Genomic DNA, 20,239 nt, shown 5'->3' with positions numbered 1-20,239 from the left:
CCTAGACCAGCAGCCCGATTCTGAGACCTGCTTTATGTACACAGTCCCTGGTGCTTCAGAACTCCCAGCAAAGTGCTTGGTCACCATCCAACTCCAAGTCATTATTACTGTGGTCTGATTGACAGCTGTCTGATGGAATAACAAGATAATACTGAAAAGTTATAAACAATCAACTGTTTAACAACGAGCAGTAAAACACACCACTTCACTGGTCTGGTAGAGATATGGAGTCTGTTGACATTATTATTATTCTTTTTATCCACAATAAACCTTAATTTTGGGAAGAATATTGAAAAGGAAAAAAAAAACAGTACACAGTTTGTACATCCTTCAGCCTCCAAGATGCAGGAAGAGGAATGTGGAACACCAAAGAGGATGTAGAACCATTCTCCTTAGCAACCAAGATGCAGGAAGAGGAACGTGGAACACCAAAGAGGATGTAGAACCATTCTCCTTAGCAACCAAGGGGGGGAAAAAATGACAACTTCTACTCACAAAATAGATAGCCTGGTCCCAGATCTGTTTGTGTTACCATGCCAACTACATCGCCGTCGTGGACGAGACAAACGTGACATTGAGTTCGTGGCAAGGAGTTGATGACAGCACAAAAACAGACTGGAACTCAGGCTACAAAGCGGAGCGACACAACAGCCTTAAAACAGAGGCTCTCTGTTAGAGCTGCAACACACAGAGCCATCTGCAATCAGCAACTTCACAACGACGTCGCGCTCGTCTCTTCCCCCCACCAGGCCTCTCTGGGAGGGACTAGGGGTTAGAGGTCAAGGGTTAGAGGGCGTAAGGATCCGGTGACGGAGAGATCCAGTGTCGTCCCATGAGGTGCCACCCCCCGAGGCCCTAGGAACCCCAAAACGATCCAACTCCATCCCTGTGACACCAAGCAGGACATGAGAGCTGGAGAAAGCCGTTCTATGGTCAGAAGGCACCGTATCATGACATCATCATTCTGGAACCATACAGAGGGAGGCTATTGGCTGTTTCTCCTGTTCTCTCCTCTGTCTGTCCATTCATCAATATCTCTAGTCTCTCTTCTCCACTTCTCTCCTTTGCCCATCGCCCCCTTCCATGTCTTTGCTCCATCTCTCGTCTTCTCCCCTCTTTCTGTGTCTCTGGACTGGTGGGGTCAGTACCTCAGTACCAGGTCAGGGCTGAACACCACGGAGTGTCTGGGTATAAGATACAATGGACAGACCTGAACCTGAGGGGGAGAGATGGGGGAGGGGGGAGAGAGGAGGGAGAGATGGGGGAGGGGGAGGGAGAGGGGGAGGGAGAGGAGGGGAGGGGGAGGGGGAGGGAGAGAGGGGGGAGAGAGGGGGAGGAGAGAGGGGGAGAGAGAGGGGAGAGAGAGAGAGGGGAGAGAGAGAGGGGGAGGAGAGGGGGAGGAGGAGGGAGAGGGGAGAGATGGGGGGGGGAGAGAGAGGGGAGAGAGGAGGGAGGGGGGAGAGATGGGGAGAGGGGAGAGAGAGGGGAGAGAGGAGGAGAGGGAGAGATGGGGGAGGGGGAGAGAGGGGGAGAGAGGAGGGCAGAGAGGAGGAGAGGGGAGAGATGGGGGAGGGGGGAGAGAGAGAGGGGGAGAGGAGGGAGAGGGGAGAGATGGGGGAGGGGGAGGGGGAGGGGGGAGGAGGGAGAGGGGAGAGATGGGGGAGGGGGAGAGGAGAGGGGGAGAGAGGAGGGAGGAGAGATGGGGGAGAGGGAGAGAGAGAGGGGGAGAGGGAGGGCAGAGAGGAGGGAGAGGGGAGAGATGGGGGAGGGGGAGAGGAGAGGGGGGAGAGAGGAGGGAGAGGGGGGAGAGATGGGGGAGGGGGGGGAGGGGGAGAGAGGAGGGAGGGGAGAGATGGGGGAGGGGGAGGGGGAGGGGGGGGGAGAGAGGAGGGAGAGGGGAGAGATGGGGGGAGAGAGAGAGGGGGAGAGATGGGGGAGGGGGAGAGAGAGAGAGGGGAGAGAGGGGGAGAGGGGGGGGGGAGGGAGAGGGGGAGAGAGGAGGGAGAGAGGAGGGAGGAGGGGGAGAGGAGGGGGAGGGGGGAGAGAGAGAGGGGAGGAGGGGGAGGGGGAGGGAGAGGGAGAGAGGGGAGGGGGAGGGGGGAGGGAGAGAGGGGAGGGAGAGGGGCAGAGAGGAGGGAGAGAGGAGGGGAGAGGGGAGAGAGAGGGGGGAGGGGGAGGAGAGAGAGGGGAGGGAGGGGGAGAGGGGAGGGAGAGGGAGAGAGAGGGAGAGGGGGGGGGGAGAGAGAGAGAGAGGGGGCAGAGAGGAGGGAGAGGGAGAGGGGGGGGGGGAGAGAGGAGGGGGGAGGGGGAGAGGGGAGAGATGGGGGAGGGGGAGGGGGAGGGGGAGAGGGAGGGAGAGGGGAGAGATGGGGGAGGGGGGGAGGGGGAGGGGGAGAGAGGAGGGAGAGGGGAGAGATGGGGGAGGGGAGAGAGAGAGGGGAGAGATGGGGGAGGGGGAGAGAGAGAGGGGAGAGAGGAGGGAGAGGAGGGGGGAGGGGGAGGGAGAGAGAGAGAGGAGGGAGAGAGGAGGGAGAGAGGAGGGAGAGGAGGGGGAGGGGAGAGAGAGGGGGAGGGAGAGAGAGGGGGAGAGAGGGGAGGGGGGAGAGGGGGAGAGGGAGAGGGGCAGAGAGGAGGGAGAGGGAGGGAGAGAGGGGAGAGGAGAGGGGGAGGGGGAGAGAGAGGGGAGGGGGAGAGAGGGAGAGGGGAGGGAGAGGGGAGAGGGAGAGAGGGGAGAGAGGGGCAGAGAGGGGGAGAGAGGGAGAGAGGAGGAGGGGAGAGGGGAGGAGAGAGGGAGGGGGAGGGGGAGAGAGATGGGGGAGGGGGAGGGGGAGAGAGAGGGGAGAGAGGAGGGAGAGAGGGGGAGAGAGAGAGGGGGAGAGAGAGGGAGAGGGAGAGAGAGGGGCAGAGAGGAGGGAGAGGGAGGGAGAGAGGGGGGAGGGGGAGAGAGGAGGGAGAGGGAGAGAGAGGGGCAGAGAGGGGAGGGGGAGAGGGGGAGAGAGGGAGAGGGGAGAGAGGGGGAGAGGGGGGAGGGAGGAGGGAGAGGGAGAGAGAGGGGCAGAGAGGGGGAGGGAGAGAGAAGGAGGGAGAGGTGGGAGTGAGAGAAGGGAGAGGGAGGGAGAGAGAGAGAAGGAGGGGAAAGAGAGAGAAGGGAAATTAATTTGACACTGCATGGAAACTGCCTGCTGTGACTTTTAATACAACAACTTGAAAACACATAATAGAGAGTTTTGCTCACAAACACTCACATAGACAATATAGGCTCTCAAAATACACACACACACAAACCCTATATTACCTGGTAGGGTCTTCGTCCAATGAGAGCGCTCCTCTTATATTGATTATGTTTCTCTTACTGTCAAACGTTCCATAACTCAGAGTCACCTGAAACGGCAACACACACACACACACACACACACACACACACACACACACACACACACACACACACACACACACACACACACACACACACACACACACACACACACACACACACACACACACACACACACACACACACACACACACACACACCATTAAATAAATGAGAAATTCCATTCAGTAGGCTAGTATTTATCACTGTGCTCCATTGGCTAGTATTTATCACTGTGTTCCATTGGCTAGTATTTATCACTGTGTTCCATTGGCTAGTATTTATCACTGTGTTCCATTGGCTAGTATTTATCACTGTGTTCCATTGGCTAGTATTTATCACTGTGTTCCATTGGCTAGTATTTATCACTGTGTTCCATTGGCTAGTATTTATCACTGTGTTCCATTGGCTAGTATTTATCACTGTGTTCCATTGGCTAGTATTTATCACTGTGTTCCATTGGCTAGTATTTATCACTGTGTTCCATTGGCTAGTATTTATCACTGTGTTCCATTGGCTAGTATTTATCACTGTGTTCCATTGAAGCTTAACAGGGTCCATACTCCATAGTAGTATTACTGTGTGTGTGTGTGTGTGTGTGTGTATACGTGTGTGTGTGTGTGTATATATGTGTGTGTGTGTGTGTATACAGTGAGGCAAAAAAGTATTTAGTCAGCCACCAATTGTGCAAGTTCTCCCACTTAAAAAGATGAGAGAGGCCGGTAATTTTCATCATAGGTACACTTCAACTATGACAGACAAAAAGAGAAGAAAAAAATCCTGAAAATCACATTGTAGGATTTTTAATGAATTTATTTGCAAATGATGGTGGAAAATAAGTATTTGGTCAATAACAAAAGTTTATCTCAATACTTTGTTATATACCCTTTGTTGGCAATGACAGAGGTCAAACGTTTTCTGTAAGTCTTCACAAGGTTTTCACACACTGTTGCTGGTATTTTGGCCCATTCCTCCATGCAGATCTCCTCTAGAGCAGTGATGTTTTGGGGCTGTTGCTGGGCAACACGGACTTTCAACTCCCTCCAAATATTTTCTATGAGGTTGAGATCTGGAGACTGGCTAGGCCACTCCAGGACCTTGAAATGCTTCTTACGAAGCCACTCCTTCGTTGCCCGGGCGGTGTGTTTGGGATCATTGTCATGCTGAAAGACCCCAGCCACGTTTCATCTTCAATGCCCTTGCTGATGGAAGGAGGCTTTTCACTCAAAATCACATGCTACATGGCCCCATTCATTCTTTCCTTTACACGGATCAGTCGTCCTGGTCCCTTTGCAGAAAAACAGCCCCAAAGCATGAGGTTTCCACCCCCATGCTTCACAGTAGGTATGGTGTTCTTTGGATGCAACTCAGCATTCTTTATCCTCCAAACACGACAAGTTGAGTTTTTACCAAAAAGTTCTATTTTGCTTTCATCTGACCATATGACATTCTCCCAATCTTCTTCTGGATCATCCAAATGCTCTCTAGCAAACTTCAGACGGGCCTGGACATGTACTGGCTTAAGCAGGGGACACGTCTGGCACTGCAGGATTTGAGTCGCTGGTGGCGTAGTGTGTTACTGATGGTAGGCTTTGTTTCTTTGGTCCCAGCTCTCTGCAGGTCATTCACTAGGTCCCCCGTGTGGTTCTGGGATTTTTGCTCACCGTTCTTGTGATCATTTTGACTCCACGGGGTGAGATCTTGCATGGAGCCCCAGATTGAGGGAGATTATCAGTGATCTTGTATGTCTTCCATTTCCTAATATTTGCTCCCACAGTTGATTTCTTCAAACCAAGCTGCTTACCTATTGCAGATTCAGTCTTCCCAGCCTGGTGCAGGTCTACAATTTTGTTTCTGGAGTGTGACGGTTTGAGGTTGTGGACAGGTGTCTTTTATACTGATAACAAGTCAAACAGGTGCCATTAATACAGGTAACGAGTGGAGGACAGAGGAGCCTCTTAAAGAAGAAGTTACAGGTCTGTGAGAGCCAGAAACCTTGCTTGTTTGTAGGTGACCAAATACTTATTTTCCACCATAATTTGCAAATAAATTCATTAAAAATCCTACAATGTCATTTTCTGGATTTTACAGGCCTCTCTCATCTTTTTAAGTGGGAAAACTTGCACAACTGGTGGCTGACTAAATATTTTTTTTGCCCCACTGTACGTGTGTGTGTGTATGTGTGTGTGTTTATATGTGTATGTGTGTGTGTGTGTGTATATGTGTGTGTGTGTGTGTGTGTGTGTGTGTGTGTGTGTGTGTGTGTGTGTGTGTGTGTGTGTGTGTGTGTGTGTGTGTGTGTGTGTGTGTGTGTGTGTGTGTGTGTGTGTGTGTGTGTGTGTGTGTGTGTGTGTGTTTATATGTGTGTGTGTGTACCTGGTGGTGTATCTGTGTCGGTGACACCAGCTGAAGGTTCTCCAGGTGAGAGTGGAACAGTGGGGAGCGGATAAGACCCACCCCTAGCAACGCCTCGATGATGTAACCAACCGTACAGTCGTCAGGGAGATGAATACGATCAGCTGTTGTCATGAAATTACCTCCACTGGGGACCAGGAGAGACAGAGTGGAAAGAGGAGAGAGAGAGAGAGACTGTATTTACAATGGTGTTTGTTCTTCACTGGTTGCCCTTTTCTCGTGGCAACAGGTCACAAATCTTGCTGCTGTGATGGCACACTGTGGAATTTCACCCAGTAGATCTGTGTAATCTGGGGGAAATATGTCTCTCTAATATGGTCATACATTGGGCAGGAGGTTAGGAAGTGCAGCTCAGTTTCCACCTCATTTTGTGGGCAGTGAGCACATAGCCTGTCTTCTCTTGAGAGCCATGTCTGCCTACGGCGGCCTTTCTCAATAGCAAGGCTATGCTCACTGAGTCTGTACATAGTCAAAGCTTTCCTTAATTTTGGGTCAGTCACAGTGGTCAGGTATTCTGCCGCTGTGTACTCTCTGTGTAGGGCCAAATAGCATTCTAGTTTGCTCTGTTTTTTTGTTAATTCTTTCCAATGTGTTAAGTAATTATCTTTTTGTTTTCTCATGATTTGGTTGGGTCTAATTGTGCTGTTGTCCTGGGGCTCTGTAGGGTGTGTTTGTGTTTGTGAACAGAGCCCCAGGACCAGCTTGCTTAGGGGACTCTTCTCCAGGTTCATCTCTCTGTAGGTGATGGCTTTGTTATGGAAGGTTTGTGAATCGCTTCCTTTTAGGTGGTTGTAGAATTTAACGTCTCTTTTCTGGATTTTGATAATTAGTGGGTATCAGCCTAATTCTGCTCTGCATGCATTATTTGGTGTTTTACGTTGTACACGGAGGATATTTTTGCAGAATTCTGCGTGCAGAGTCTCAATTTGGTGTTTGTCCCATTTTGTGAAGTCTTGGTTGGTGAGCGGACCCCAGACCTCACAACCATAAAGGGCAATGGGCTCTATGACTGATTCAAGTATTTTTAGCCAAATCCTAATTGGTATGTTGAAATTTGTTTCTTTTGATGGCATAGAATGCCCTTCTTGCCTTGTCTCTCAGATCGTTCACAGCTTTGTGGAAGTTACCTGTGGCGCTGATGTTTAGGCCAAGGTATGTATAGTTTTTTGTGTGCTCTAGGGCAACAGTGTCTAGATGGAATTTGTATTTGTGGTCCTGGTGACTGGACCTTTTTGGAACACCATTATTTTGGTCTTACTGAGATTTACTGTCAGGGCCCAGGTCTGACAGAATCTGTGCATAAGATCTAGGTGCTGCTGTAGGCCCTCCTTGGTTGGTGACAGAAGTACCAGATCATCAGCAAACAGCAGACATTTGACTTCGGATTCTAGCAGGGGAGGCCGGGTGCTGCAGACTTTTCTAGTGCCCTCGCCAATTCGTTGATATATATGTTGAAGAGGGTGGGGCTTAAGCTGCATCCCTGTCTAACCCCACGACCCTGTGTGAAGAAATGTGTGTTTTTTTGCCAATTTTAACCGCACACTTGTTGTTTGTGTACATGGATTTTATAATGTCGTATGTTTTACCCCCAACACCACTTTCCATCAGTTTGTATAGCAGACCCTCATGCCAGATTGAGTTGAAGGCTTTTTGAAATCAACAAAGCATGAGAAGACTTTGCCTTTGTTTTGGTTTGTTTGGTTGTCAATTAGGGTGTGCATGGTGAATACATGGTCTGTTGTACGGTAATTTGGTAAAAAGCCAATTTGACATTTGCTCAGTACATTGTTTTCATTGAGGAAATGTACGAGTCTGCTGTTAATAATAATGCAGAGGATTTTCCCAAGGTTACTGTTGACACATATTCCACGGTAGTTATTGGGGTCAAATTTGTCTCCACTTTTGTGGATTGGGGTGATCAGTCCTTGGTTCCAAATATTGGGGAAGATGCCAGAGCGAAGTATGATGTTAAAGAGTTTTAGTATAGCCAATTGGAATTTGTTGTCTGTATATTTGATCATTTCATTGAGGATACCATCGACACCACAGGCCTTTTTGGGTTGAAGGGTTTTTATTTTGTCCTGTAACTCATTCAATGTAATTGGAGAATATTTATGCTTATTCATTTTATCTTGTGTCCTTTAACTATTTATACATTGTATATATATATATATAATATGACATTTGTAATGTCTTTACTGTTTTTAAACTTCTGTATGTGTAATGTTTACTGTAAATTTTTGTTGTTTTTCACTTTATATATTCACTTTGTATGTTGTCTACCTCACTTGCTTTGGCAATGTTAACACATGTTTCCCATGACAATAAAGCCCTTGAATTGAATTGAGACTATGTCATGTGTGGAAACAGCCTACTGAATTCCAAAATAAGCACACTTATGTACGCAAACTCACAGAAAAGCAGGAGAATAACCCACTGTGTCTCAAAATACACATGCACGCACACACGCACACACACACACACACACACACACACACACACACACACACACACACACACACACACACACACACACACACACACACACACACACACACACACACACACACACACACACACACACACACACACACACACACACACAGTCTCACCTGGCCCAGGGGCTCATCTTGAGGGCGAGACCTCGACTAACACAGAACCCTGCTCCTCCTGTGGCAAACCAGAAACGCACTGGACGCTGAAAGCACACAACATGCATACATAATACACACAATATTACTAACATGTAATAAACACAATGTATGGCATTATATAGGCAGATACATACAAATATAAATGGAAACCCACACATACATTCATATTCAATATTATTATTATTATTATATAAATCTATATAGAATATAGAACTACCCAGCTATCACATAGCATTTTGAGAACCTCCTAGCTAACACATAACGTTCTGAGAACCTCCTAGCGAACACATAACGTTCTGAGAACCTCCTAGCGAACACATAACATTTTGAGAACCTCCTAGCGAACACATAACATTTTGAGAACCACCCAACTAGCACAAAACGTTCTGAGAACCACCCAACTAACACATAACGTTCTGAGAACCACCCAACTAGCACAAAACGTTCTGAGAACCACCCAACTAGCACAAAACGTTCTGAGAACCACCCAGCTAACACATAACGTTCTGAGAACATACCAACTAGCACAAAACGTTCTGAGAACCACCCAACTAGCACAAAACGTTCTGAGAACCACCCAACTAGCACAAAACGTTCTGAGAACCACCCAACTAGCACAAAACGTTCTGAGAACCACCCAACTAGCACAAAACGTTCTGAGAACCACCCGGTTACTAGTCCAACGCTCTAACCACTAGGCCACCCTGCCGCCCCACGTATGGCTTCATTCCCAGAACTAATGGGAAACCAAAAATGTACGTTCCCACAACTTCCAAGGAACCAAAATGTGCTTGCTGGGTTATTATATAGTCACAAAAACAAAATAATGGTTAAAATGAGAAGAGAAACATGTTTTAGGTTAGTGAACACATTACTTCCTGGTCCCTTACCGTGTGGGCGTCGCCAAACCTCTCGGTGGCTTCTAGCGGTCGGTCGAGGCTCGGCCGGCCAATGTAGACGTCGTGGGTGTGGCTGTAGTGAGACAGGAGCTTCACAAGGGGACGTATGTTCACGTAGTTATCATCATCCACATGGCAGAACCATCTAGAAGGGGGAACCACAATCAGTATCATTATCTACATGGTCAGAACCCTCTAGAAGAGGTAACCACAATCAGTATCATTATCTACATGGTCAGAACCATCTAGAAGGGGGAACCACAATCAGTATCATTATCTACATGGTCAGAACCCTCTAGAAGAGGGAACCACAATCAGTATCATCATCTACATGGTCAGAACCCTCTAGAAGAGGTAACCACAATCAGTATCATTATCTACATGGTCAGAACCACCTAGAAGGGTTAACCCACAATCAGTATCATTATTTACATGGTCAGAACCACCTAGAAGGGTTAACCACAATCAGTATCATTATCTACATGGTCAGAACCATCTAGAAGGGGGAACCACAATCAGTATCATTATCTACATGGTCAGAACCATCTAGCCACTTCCGGGTTGGAGCGAGCGGTCGCATCCGCACTTCGTTCCGCAGGTAGTATAACTTTTCATTACATTTCATTACATTTCATTATAGTACAACGATTTGATTTGTCTAATCTTAGCAATTTCTTCTTAGCTAGCTACATAGCCGTCTTTGTATCAAAGATAATTGCGTAATTATCGTATTTCGTCGTCCTAACGTAGTCTACACTGCTATCTGCCCAGCAGCTAGCCAGCTAGCAAACGTCCACCATCTACCGAATAGCAGCACTGTAGAAACTATTACACTCAACTGAACGACTTGATTAGTGTAGTGTTAGCTAGCTACATAGTTGTCTTTGCTGTCTTCGTATCCAAGATAATTGTGTAGTTTAGAGTGTGTAGTCTTAGAGTGATTATCTTAATTTACTGAGGTTAGCTAGCCAGCTATTTGTCGTCCTTAACGTAGGAGACACTGCTAGCTAGCCAACAGCTACCCAACGTCTCCCGAATAGAACTTCCGCACTCAACAACCCAGTCGCATTCCGCTTCGATCCACAGGTAGTATCACATTTTCATTTCATTTCATTACAGTACAACGGTTTGATTTGTTTGATCGTAGCTAGCTACATAGCTAGCTACATAGCCGTCTTTGTATCAAAGATAATTGTGTAGTCTAGAGCGATTTTCTAGGTTAGCTAGCCAGCTATTGTCGTTCTTTTAACGCAACGTAACGTAATCAACACTGCTAGCTAGCCAGCTAGCCCCGAATAGCAGCACTGTAGAAACTATTACACTCAACGGAACGACTTGATTAGTGTAGTGTCAACAACGCAGCCACTGCCAGCTAGCCTACAAAGTCAACAACGCAGCCACTGCCAGCTAGCCTACTTCAGCAGTACTGTATCATTTTAATCATTTTAGTCAATAAGATTCTTGCTACGTAAGCTTAACTTTCTGAACATTCGAGACGTGTAGTCCACTTGTCATTCCAATCTCCTTTGCATTAGCTTAGCCTCTTCTGTAGCCTGTCAACTATGTGTCTGTCTATCCCTGTTCTCTCCTCTCTGCACAGACCATACAAACGCTCCACACCGCGTGGCCGCGGCCACCCTAATCTGTTGGTCCCAGCGCGCACGACCCACGTGGAGTTCCAGGTCTCCGGTAGCCTCTGGAACTGCCGATCTGCGGCCAACAAGGCAGAGTTCATCTCAGCCTATGCCTCCCTCCAGTCCCTCGACTTCTTGGCACTGACGGAAACATGGATCACCACAGATAACACTGCTACTCCTACTGCTCTCTCTTCATCAGCCCACGTGTTCTCGCACACCCCGAGAGCTTCTGGTCAGCGGGGTGGTGGCACCGGGATCCTCATCTCTCCCAAGTGGTCATTCTCTCTTTCTCCCCTTACCCATCTGTCTATCGCCTCCTTTGAATTCCATGCTGTCACAGTTACCAGCCCTTTCAAGCTTAACATCCTTATCATTTATTGCCCTCCAGGTTCCCTCGGAGAGTTCATCAATGAGCTTGATGCCTTGATAAGCTCCTTTCCTGAGGACGGCTCACCTCTCACAGTTCTGGGCGACTTTAACCTCCCCACGTCTACCTTTGACTCATTCCTCTCTGCCTCCTTCTTTCCACTCCTCTCCTCTTTTGACCTCGCCCTCTCACCTTCCCCCTACTCACAAGGCAGGCAATACGCTCGACCTCATCTTTACTAGATGCTGTTCTTCCACTAACCTCATTGCAACTCCCCTCCAAGTCTCCAACCACTACCTTGTATCCTTTTCCCTCTCGCTCTCATCCAACACTTCCCACACTGCCCCTACTCGGATGGTATCGCGCCGTCCCAACCTTCGCTCTCTCTCCCCCGCTACTCTCTCCTCTTCCATCCTATCATCTCTTCCCTCTGCTCAAACCTTCTCCAACCTATCTCCTGATTCTGCCTCCTCAACCCTCCTCTCCTCCCTTTCTGCATCCTTTGACTCTCTATGTCCCCTATCCTCCAGGCCGGCTCGGTCCTCCCTCCCGCCCTGTGGCTCGATGACTCATTGCGAGCTCACAGAACAGGGCTCCGGGCAGCCGAGCGGAAATGGAGGAAAACTCGCCTCCCTGCGGACCTGGCATCCTTTCACTCCCTCCTCTCTACATTTTCCTCCTCTGTCTCTGCTGCTAAAGCCACTTTCTACCACTCTAAATTCCAAGCATCTGCCTCTAACCCTAGGAAGCTCTTTGCCACCTTCTCCTCCCTCCTGAATCCTCCCCCCCCCCTCCTCCCTCTCTGCAGAGGACTTCGTCAACCATTTTGAAAAGAAGGTCGACGACATCCGATCCTCGTTTGCTAAGTCAAACGACACCGCTGATTCTGCTCACACTGCCCTACCCTGTGCTCTGACCTCTTTCTCCCCTCTCTCTCCAGATGAAATCTCGAGTCTTGTGCCGGCCGGCCACGCCCAACAACCTGCCCGCTTGACCCTATCCCCTCCTCTCTTCTCCAGACCATTTCCGGAGACCTTCTCCCTTACCTCACCTCGCTCATCAACTCATCCCTGACCGCTGGCTACGTCCCTTCCGTCTTCAAGAGAGCGAGAGTTGCACCCCTTCTGAAAAAACCTACACTCGATCCCGCCGATGTCAACAACTACAGACCAGTATCCCTTCTTTCTTTTCTCTCCAAAACTCTTGAACGTGCCGTCCTTGGCCAGCTCTCCCGCTATCTCTCTCAGAATGACCTTCTTGATCCAAATCAGTCAGGTTTCAAGACTAGTCATTCAACTGAGACTGCTCTTCTCTGTATCACGGAGGCGCTCCGCACTGCTAAAGCTAACTCTCTCTCCTCTGCTCTCATCCTTCTAGACCTATCGGCTGCCTTCGATACTGTGAACCATCAGATCCTCCTCTCCACCCTCTCCGAGTTGGGCATCTCCGGCGCGGCCCATGCTTGGATTGCGTCCTACCTGACAGGTCGCTCCTACCAGGTGGCGTGGCGAGAATCTGTCTCCTCACCACGCGCTCTCACCACTGGCGTCCCCCAGGGCTCTGTTCTAGGCCCTCTCCTATTCTCGCTATACACCAAGTCACTTGGCTCTTGTCATAACCTCACATGGTCTCTCCTATCATTGCTATGCAGACGACACACAATTAATCTTCTACTTTCCCCCTTCTGATGACCAGGTGGCGAATCGCATCTCTGCATGTCTGGCAGACATATCAGTGTGGATGACGGATCACCACCTCAAGCTGAACCTCGGCAAGACGGAGCTGCTCTTCCTCCCGGGGAAGGACTGCCCGTTCCATGATCTCGCCATCACGGTTGACAACTCCATTGTGTCCTCCTCCCAGAGCGCTAAGAACCTTGGCGTGATCCTGGACAACACCCTGTCGTTCTCAACTAACATCAAGGCGGTGGCCCGTTCCTGTAGGTTCATGCTCTACAACATCCGCAGAGTACGACCCTGCCTCACACAGGAAGCGGCGCAGGTCCTAATCCAGGCACTTGTCATCTCCCGTCTGGATTACTGCAACTCGCTGTTGGCTGTGCTCCCTGCCTGTGCCATTAAACCCCTACAACTCATCCAGAACGCCGCAGCCCGTCTGGTGTTCAACCTTCCCAAGTTCTCTCACGTCACCCCTCTCCTCCGCTCTCTCCACTGGCTTCCAGTTGAAGCTCGCATACGCTACAAGACCATGGTGCTTGCCTACGGAGCTGTGAGGGGAACGGCACCTCAGTACCTCCAGGCTCTGATCAGGCCCTACACCTAAACAAGGGCACTGCGTTCATCCACTTCTGGCCTGCTCGCCTCCCTACCACTGAGGAAGTACAGTTCCCGCTCAGTCCAGTCAAAACTGTTCGCTGCTCTGGCCCCCCAATGGTGGAACAAACTCCCTCACGACGCCAGGACAGCGGAGTCAATCACCACCTTCCGGAGACACCTGAAACCCCACCTCTTTAAGGAATACCGAGGATAGGATAAAGTAATCCTTCTCACCCCCCCCCCCTTAAAAGATTTAGAGGGACTATTGTAAAGTGGCTGTTCCACTGGATGTCATAAGGTGAATGCACCAATGTGTAAGTCGCTCTGGATAAGAGCGTCTGCTAAATGACTTAAATGTAATGTAAAAGGATTAACCACAACCAGTATCATTATCTACATGGTCAGAACCACCTAGAAGGATGAACCACAATCAGTATCATTATCTACATGGTCAGAACCATCTAGAAGGATGAACCACAATCAGTATCATCATCTACATGGTCAGAACCACCTAGAAGGGGAACCACAATCAGTATCATTATCTACATGGTCAGAACCACCTAGAAGGATGAACCACAATCAGTATCATCATCTACATGGTCAGAACCACCTAGAAGGGGGAAACACAATCAGTATCATTATCTACATGGCAGAACCACCTAGAAGGGGGAACCACAACCAGTATCATTATCTACATGGTCAGAACCATCTAGAAGGGGAACCACAACCAGTATCATTATCTACATGGCAGAACCACCTAGGATTAACCACAATCAGGATCATCATCTACATGGTCAGAACCACCTAGAAGGGGGAACCACAATCAGTATCATCATCTACATGGTCAGAACCACCTAGAAGGGGGAACCACAATCAGTATCATTATCTACATGGCAGAACCACCTAGAAGGGGGAACCACAATCAGTATCATTATCTACATGGTCAGAACCACCTAGGATTAACCCACAATCAGTATCATCATCTACATGGTCAGAACCACCTAGGATTAACCCACAATCAGTATCATCATCTACATGGTCAGAACCACCTAGGATTAACCCACAATCAGTATCATCATCTACATGGTCAGAACCACCTAGGATTAACCCACAATCAGTATCATCATCTACATGGCAGAACCATCTAGAAGGGGGAACCACAATCAGTATCATTATCTACATGGTCAGAACCACCTAGGATTAACCACAATCAGTATCATTATCTACATGGTCAGAACCACCTAGAAGGGGAACCACAATCAGTATCATTATCTACATGGTCAGAACCACCTAGAAGGGGGAACCACAATCAGTATCATCATCTACATGGTCAGAACCACCTAGGATTAACCACAATCAGTATCATTATCTACATGGCAGAACCATCTAGAAGGGGGAACCACAATCAGTATCATCATCTACATGGCAGAACCACCTAGAAGGGGGAACCACAATCAGTATCATCATCTACATGGTCAGAACCACCTAGGATTAACCACAATCAGTATCATTATCTACATGGCAGAACCATCTAGAAGGGGGAACCACAATCAGTATCATTATCTACATGGTCAGAACCATCTAGAAGGGGGAACCACAATCAGTATCATCATCTACATGGTCAGAACCACCTAGAAGGGGGAACCACAATCAGTATCATTATCTACATGGTCAGAACCACCTAGGATTAACCACAATCAGTATCATTATCTACATGGTCAGAACCACCTAGAAGGGGGAACCACAATCAGTATCATTATCTACATGGCAGAACCACCTAGAAGGGGGAACCACAATCAGTATCATTATCTACATGGTCAGAACCACCTAGAAGGGGGAACCACAATCAGTATCATTATCTACATGGCAGAACCACCTAGAAGGATTAACCCACAATCAGTATCATCATCTACATGGTCAGAACCACCTAGAAGGGGGAACCACAATCAGTATCATTATCTACATGGCAGAACCACCTAGAAGGGGGAACCACAATCAGTATCATTATCTACATGGTCAGAACCACCTAGAAGGGGGGAACCACAATCAGTATCATTATCTACATGGCAGAACCACCTAGAAGGGGGAACCACAATCAGTATCATTATCTACATGGTCAGAACCACCTAGGATTAACCCACAATCAGTATCATCATCTACATGGTCAGAACCACCTAGAAGGGGGAACCACAATCAGTATCATTATCTTCATGGTCAGAACCATCTAGAAGGGGGAACCACAATCAGTATCATTATCTACATGGTCAGAACCACCTAGAAGGGGGAACCACAATCAGTATCATTATCTACATGGCAGAACCACCTAGAAGGGGGAACCACAATCAGTATCATCATCTACATGGTCAGAACCACCTAGAAGGGGGAACCACAACAGTACATTATCTACATGGCAGACCTAGAAGGGGAACCACAATCAGTATCATTATCTACATGGTCAGAACCACCTAGAAGGGGGAACCACAATCAGTATCATTATCTACATGGTCAGAACCACCTAGAAGGGGGAACCACAATCAGTATCATTATCTACATGGTCAGAACCACCTAGAAGGGGGAACCACAATCAGTATCATCATCTACATGGCAGAACCACCTAGAAGGGGAACCACAATCAGTATCATTATCTACATGGTCAGAACCATCTAGAAGGGGGAACCACAATCAGTATCATCATCTACATGGTCAGAACCACCTAGGATGAACCACAATCAGGATCATCATCTACATGGTCAGAACCACCTAGAAGGGGAACCACAATCAGTATCATTATCTACATGGTCAGAACCATCTAGAAGGGGGAACCACAATCAGTATCATCATCTACATGGTCAGAACCACCTAGGATTAACCACAATCAGTATCATCATCTACATGGTCAGAACCACCTAGAAGGGGGAACCACAATCAGTATCATCATCTACATGGCAGAACCACCTAGAAGGGGAACCACAATCAGTATCATTATCTACATGGTCAGAACCATCTAGAAGGGGGAACCACAATCAGTATCATCATCTACATGGTCAGAACCACCTAGGATTAACCACAATCAGTATCATCATCTACATGGCAGAACCACCTAGAAGGGGAACCACAATCAGTATCATTATCTACATGGTCAGAACCACCTAGAAGGGGGAACCACAATCAGTATCATTATCTACATGGCAGAACCACCTAGAAGGGGGAACCACATTCAGTATCATTATCTACATGGCAGAACCACCTAGAAGGGGGAACCACAATCAGTATCATTATCTACATGGCAGAACCACCTAGAAGGGGAACCACAATCAGTATCATTATCTACATGGCAGAACCACCTAGAAGGGGGAACCACAATCAGTATCATTATCTACATGGTCAGAACCACCTAGAAGAGTTAACCCACAATCAGTATCATTATCTACATGGTCAGAACCACCTAGGATTAACCCACAATCAGTATCATTATCTACATGGTCAGAACCACCTAGGATTAACCCACAATCAGTATCATTATCTACATGGTCAGAACCACCTAGAAGGGGGAACCACAATCAGTATCATTATCTACATGGTCAGAACCACCTAGAAGGGGGAACCACAATCAGTATCATTATCTACATGGTCAGAACCACCTAGAAGGGGAACCACAATCAGTATCATCATCTACATGGCAGAACCACCTAGAAGGGGAACCACAATCAGTATCATTATCTACATGGTCAGAACCATCTAGAAGGGGGAACCACAATCAGTATCATCATCTACATGGTCAGAACCACCTAGGATGAACCACAATCAGGATCATCATCTACATGGTCAGAACCACCTAGAAGGGGGACCACAATCAGTATCATTATCTACATGGTCAGAACCATCTAGAAGGGGGAACCACAATCAGTATCATCATCTACATGGTCAGAACCACCTAGGATTAACCACAATCAGTATCATCATCTACATGGTCAGAACCACCTAGAAGGGGGAACCACAATCAGTATCATTATCTACATGGTCAGAACCACCTAGAAGGGGGAACCACAATCAGTATCATCATCTACATGGCAGAACCACCTAGAAGGGGAACCACAATCAGTATCATCATCTACATGGTCAGAACCACCTAGAAGGGGAACCACAATCAGTATCATTATCTACATGGTCAGAACCATCTAGAAGGGGGAACCACAATCAGTATCATTATCTACATGGTCAGAACCACCTAGAAGGGGGAACCACAATCAGTATCATTATCTACATGGTCAGAACCACCTAGAAGGGGGAACCACAATCAGTATCATTATCTACATGGTCAGAACCACCTAGAAGGGGAACCACAATCAGAACATCACAATCAGAACCACCTAGAAGGGGGAACCACAATCAGTATCATTATCTACATGGCAGAACCACCTAGAAGGGGAACCACAATCAGTATCATTATCTACATGGTCAGAACCACCTAGAAGGGGGAACCACAATCAGTATCATTATCTACATGGTCAGAACCACCTAGGATTAACCACAATCAGTATCATCATCATGGTCAGAACATGGTCAGAACCACCTAGAAGGGGGAACCACAATCAGTATCATTATCTACATGGTCAGAACCACCTAGAAGGGGAACCACAATCAGTATCATTATCTACATGGTCAGAACCACCTAGAAGGGGGAACCACAATCAGTATCATTATCTACATGGCAGAACCACCTAGAAGGGGAACCACAATCAGTATCATTATCTACATGGCAGAACCACCTAGAAGGGGGAACCACAATCAGTATCATTATCTACATGGTCAGAACCACCTAGAAGGGGAACCACAATCAGTATCATTTTCTACATGGTCAGAACCACCTAGGATTAACCCACAATCAGTATCATTATCTACATGGTCAGAACCACCTAGGATTAACCCACAATCAGTATCATTATCTACATGGTCAGAACCACCTAGAAGGGGAACCACAATCAGTATCATTATCTACATGGTCAGAACCACCTAGAAGGGGGAACCACAATCAGTATCATTATCTACATGGCAGAACCACCTAGAAGGGGGAACCACAATCAGTATCATCATCTACATGGTCAGAACCACCTAGAAGGGGGAACCACAATCAGTATCATTATCTACATGGCAGAACCACCTAGAAGGGGGAACCACAATCAGTATCATTATCTACATGGTCAGAACCACCTAGAAGGGGGAACCACAATCAGTATCATTATCTACATGGTCAGAACCACCTAGAAGGGGGAACCACAATCAGTATCATCATCTACATGGCAGAACCACCTAGAAGGGGAACCACAATCAGTATCATTATCTACATGGTCAGAACCATCTAGAAGGGGGAACCACAATCAGTATCATCATCTACATGGTCAGAACCACCTAGGATTAACCACAATCAGTATCATCATCTACATGGTCAGAACCACCTAGAAGGGGGAACCACAATCAGTATCATCATCTACATGGCAGAACCACCTAGAAGGGGAACCACAATCAGTATCATTATCTACATGGTCAGAACCATCTAGAAGGGGGAACCACAATCAGTATCATTATCTACATGGTCAGAACCACCTAGGATTAACCACAATCAGTATCATCATCTACATGGCAGAACCACCTAGAAGGGGAACCACAATCAGTATCATTATCTACATGGTCAGAACCACCTAGAAGGGGGAACCACAATCAGTATCATTATCTACATGGCAGAACCACCTAGAAGGGGGAACCACATTCAGTATCATTATCTACATGGCAGAACCACCTAGAAGGGGGAACCACAATCAGTATCATTATCTACATGGCAGAACCACCTAGAAGGGGAACCACAATCAGTATCATTATCTACATGGCAGAACCACCTAGAAGGGGGAACCACAATCAGTATCATTATCTACATGGTCAGAACCACCTAGAAGAGTTAACCCACAATCAGTATCATTATCTACATGGTCAGAACCACCTAGGATTAACCCACAATCAGTATCATTATCTACATGGTCAGAACCACCTAGGATTAACCCACAATCAGTATCATTATCTACATGGTCAGAACCACCTAGAAGGGGGAACCACAATCAGTATCATTATCTACATGGTCAGAACCACCTAGAAGGGGGAACCACAATCAGTATCATTATCTACATGGTCAGAACCACCTAGAAGGGGGAACCACAATCAGTATCATCATCTACATGGCAGAACCACCTAGAAGGGGAACCACAATCAGTATCATTATCTACATGGTCAGAACCATCTAGAAGGGGGAACCACAATCAGTATCATCATCTACATGGTCAGAACCACCTAGGATGAACCACAATCAGGATCATCATCTACATGGTCAGAACCACCTAGAAGGGGGACCACAATCAGTATCATTATCTACATGGTCAGAACCATCTAGAAGGGGGAACCACAATCAGTATCATCATCTACATGGTCAGAACCACCTAGGATGAACCACAATCAGGATCATTATCTACATGGTCAGAACCACCTAGAAGGGGGAACCACAATCAGTATCATCATCTACATGGCAGAACCACCTAGAAGGGGGAACCACAATCAGTATCATCATCTACA

At 47.5% G+C, this 20,239-nt stretch overlaps 1 protein-coding gene across 2 annotated transcripts in view; it reads right to left on the bottom strand.

Annotated features, from left to right (window-relative positions):
- Window positions 1-305: 305 nt before the first annotated feature.
- Window positions 306-20,239, bottom strand: part of LOC124022298 (beta-1,3-N-acetylglucosaminyltransferase lunatic fringe-like) — a 57,986-nt gene continuing 38,052 nt past the window's right edge. For both annotated transcript variants that reach the window (XM_046337221.1, XM_046337222.1), the window contains 5 exons: window positions 9,333-9,486; window positions 8,401-8,486; window positions 5,750-5,915; window positions 3,296-3,381; window positions 306-1,216 (listed from right to left, as the gene is read on the bottom strand). In XM_046337221.1, coding sequence (XP_046193177.1) covers window positions 1,150-1,216; window positions 3,296-3,381; window positions 5,750-5,915; window positions 8,401-8,486; window positions 9,333-9,486 — 559 coding nt within the window. In that variant the 3' untranslated portion in view covers window positions 306-1,149. The remainder of the gene's footprint in view (window positions 1,217-3,295; window positions 3,382-5,749; window positions 5,916-8,400; window positions 8,487-9,332; window positions 9,487-20,239) is intronic.

Source organism: Oncorhynchus gorbuscha, unplaced genomic scaffold, assembly GCF_021184085.1.
Source record: "Oncorhynchus gorbuscha isolate QuinsamMale2020 ecotype Even-year unplaced genomic scaffold, OgorEven_v1.0 Un_scaffold_1328, whole genome shotgun sequence".
Taxonomy (NCBI): Eukaryota; Metazoa; Chordata; class Actinopteri; order Salmoniformes; family Salmonidae; genus Oncorhynchus; species Oncorhynchus gorbuscha.
The sequence above is the reverse complement of the archived record's forward strand: the minus strand, read 5'-3'. Positions and strand labels throughout refer to the sequence as shown.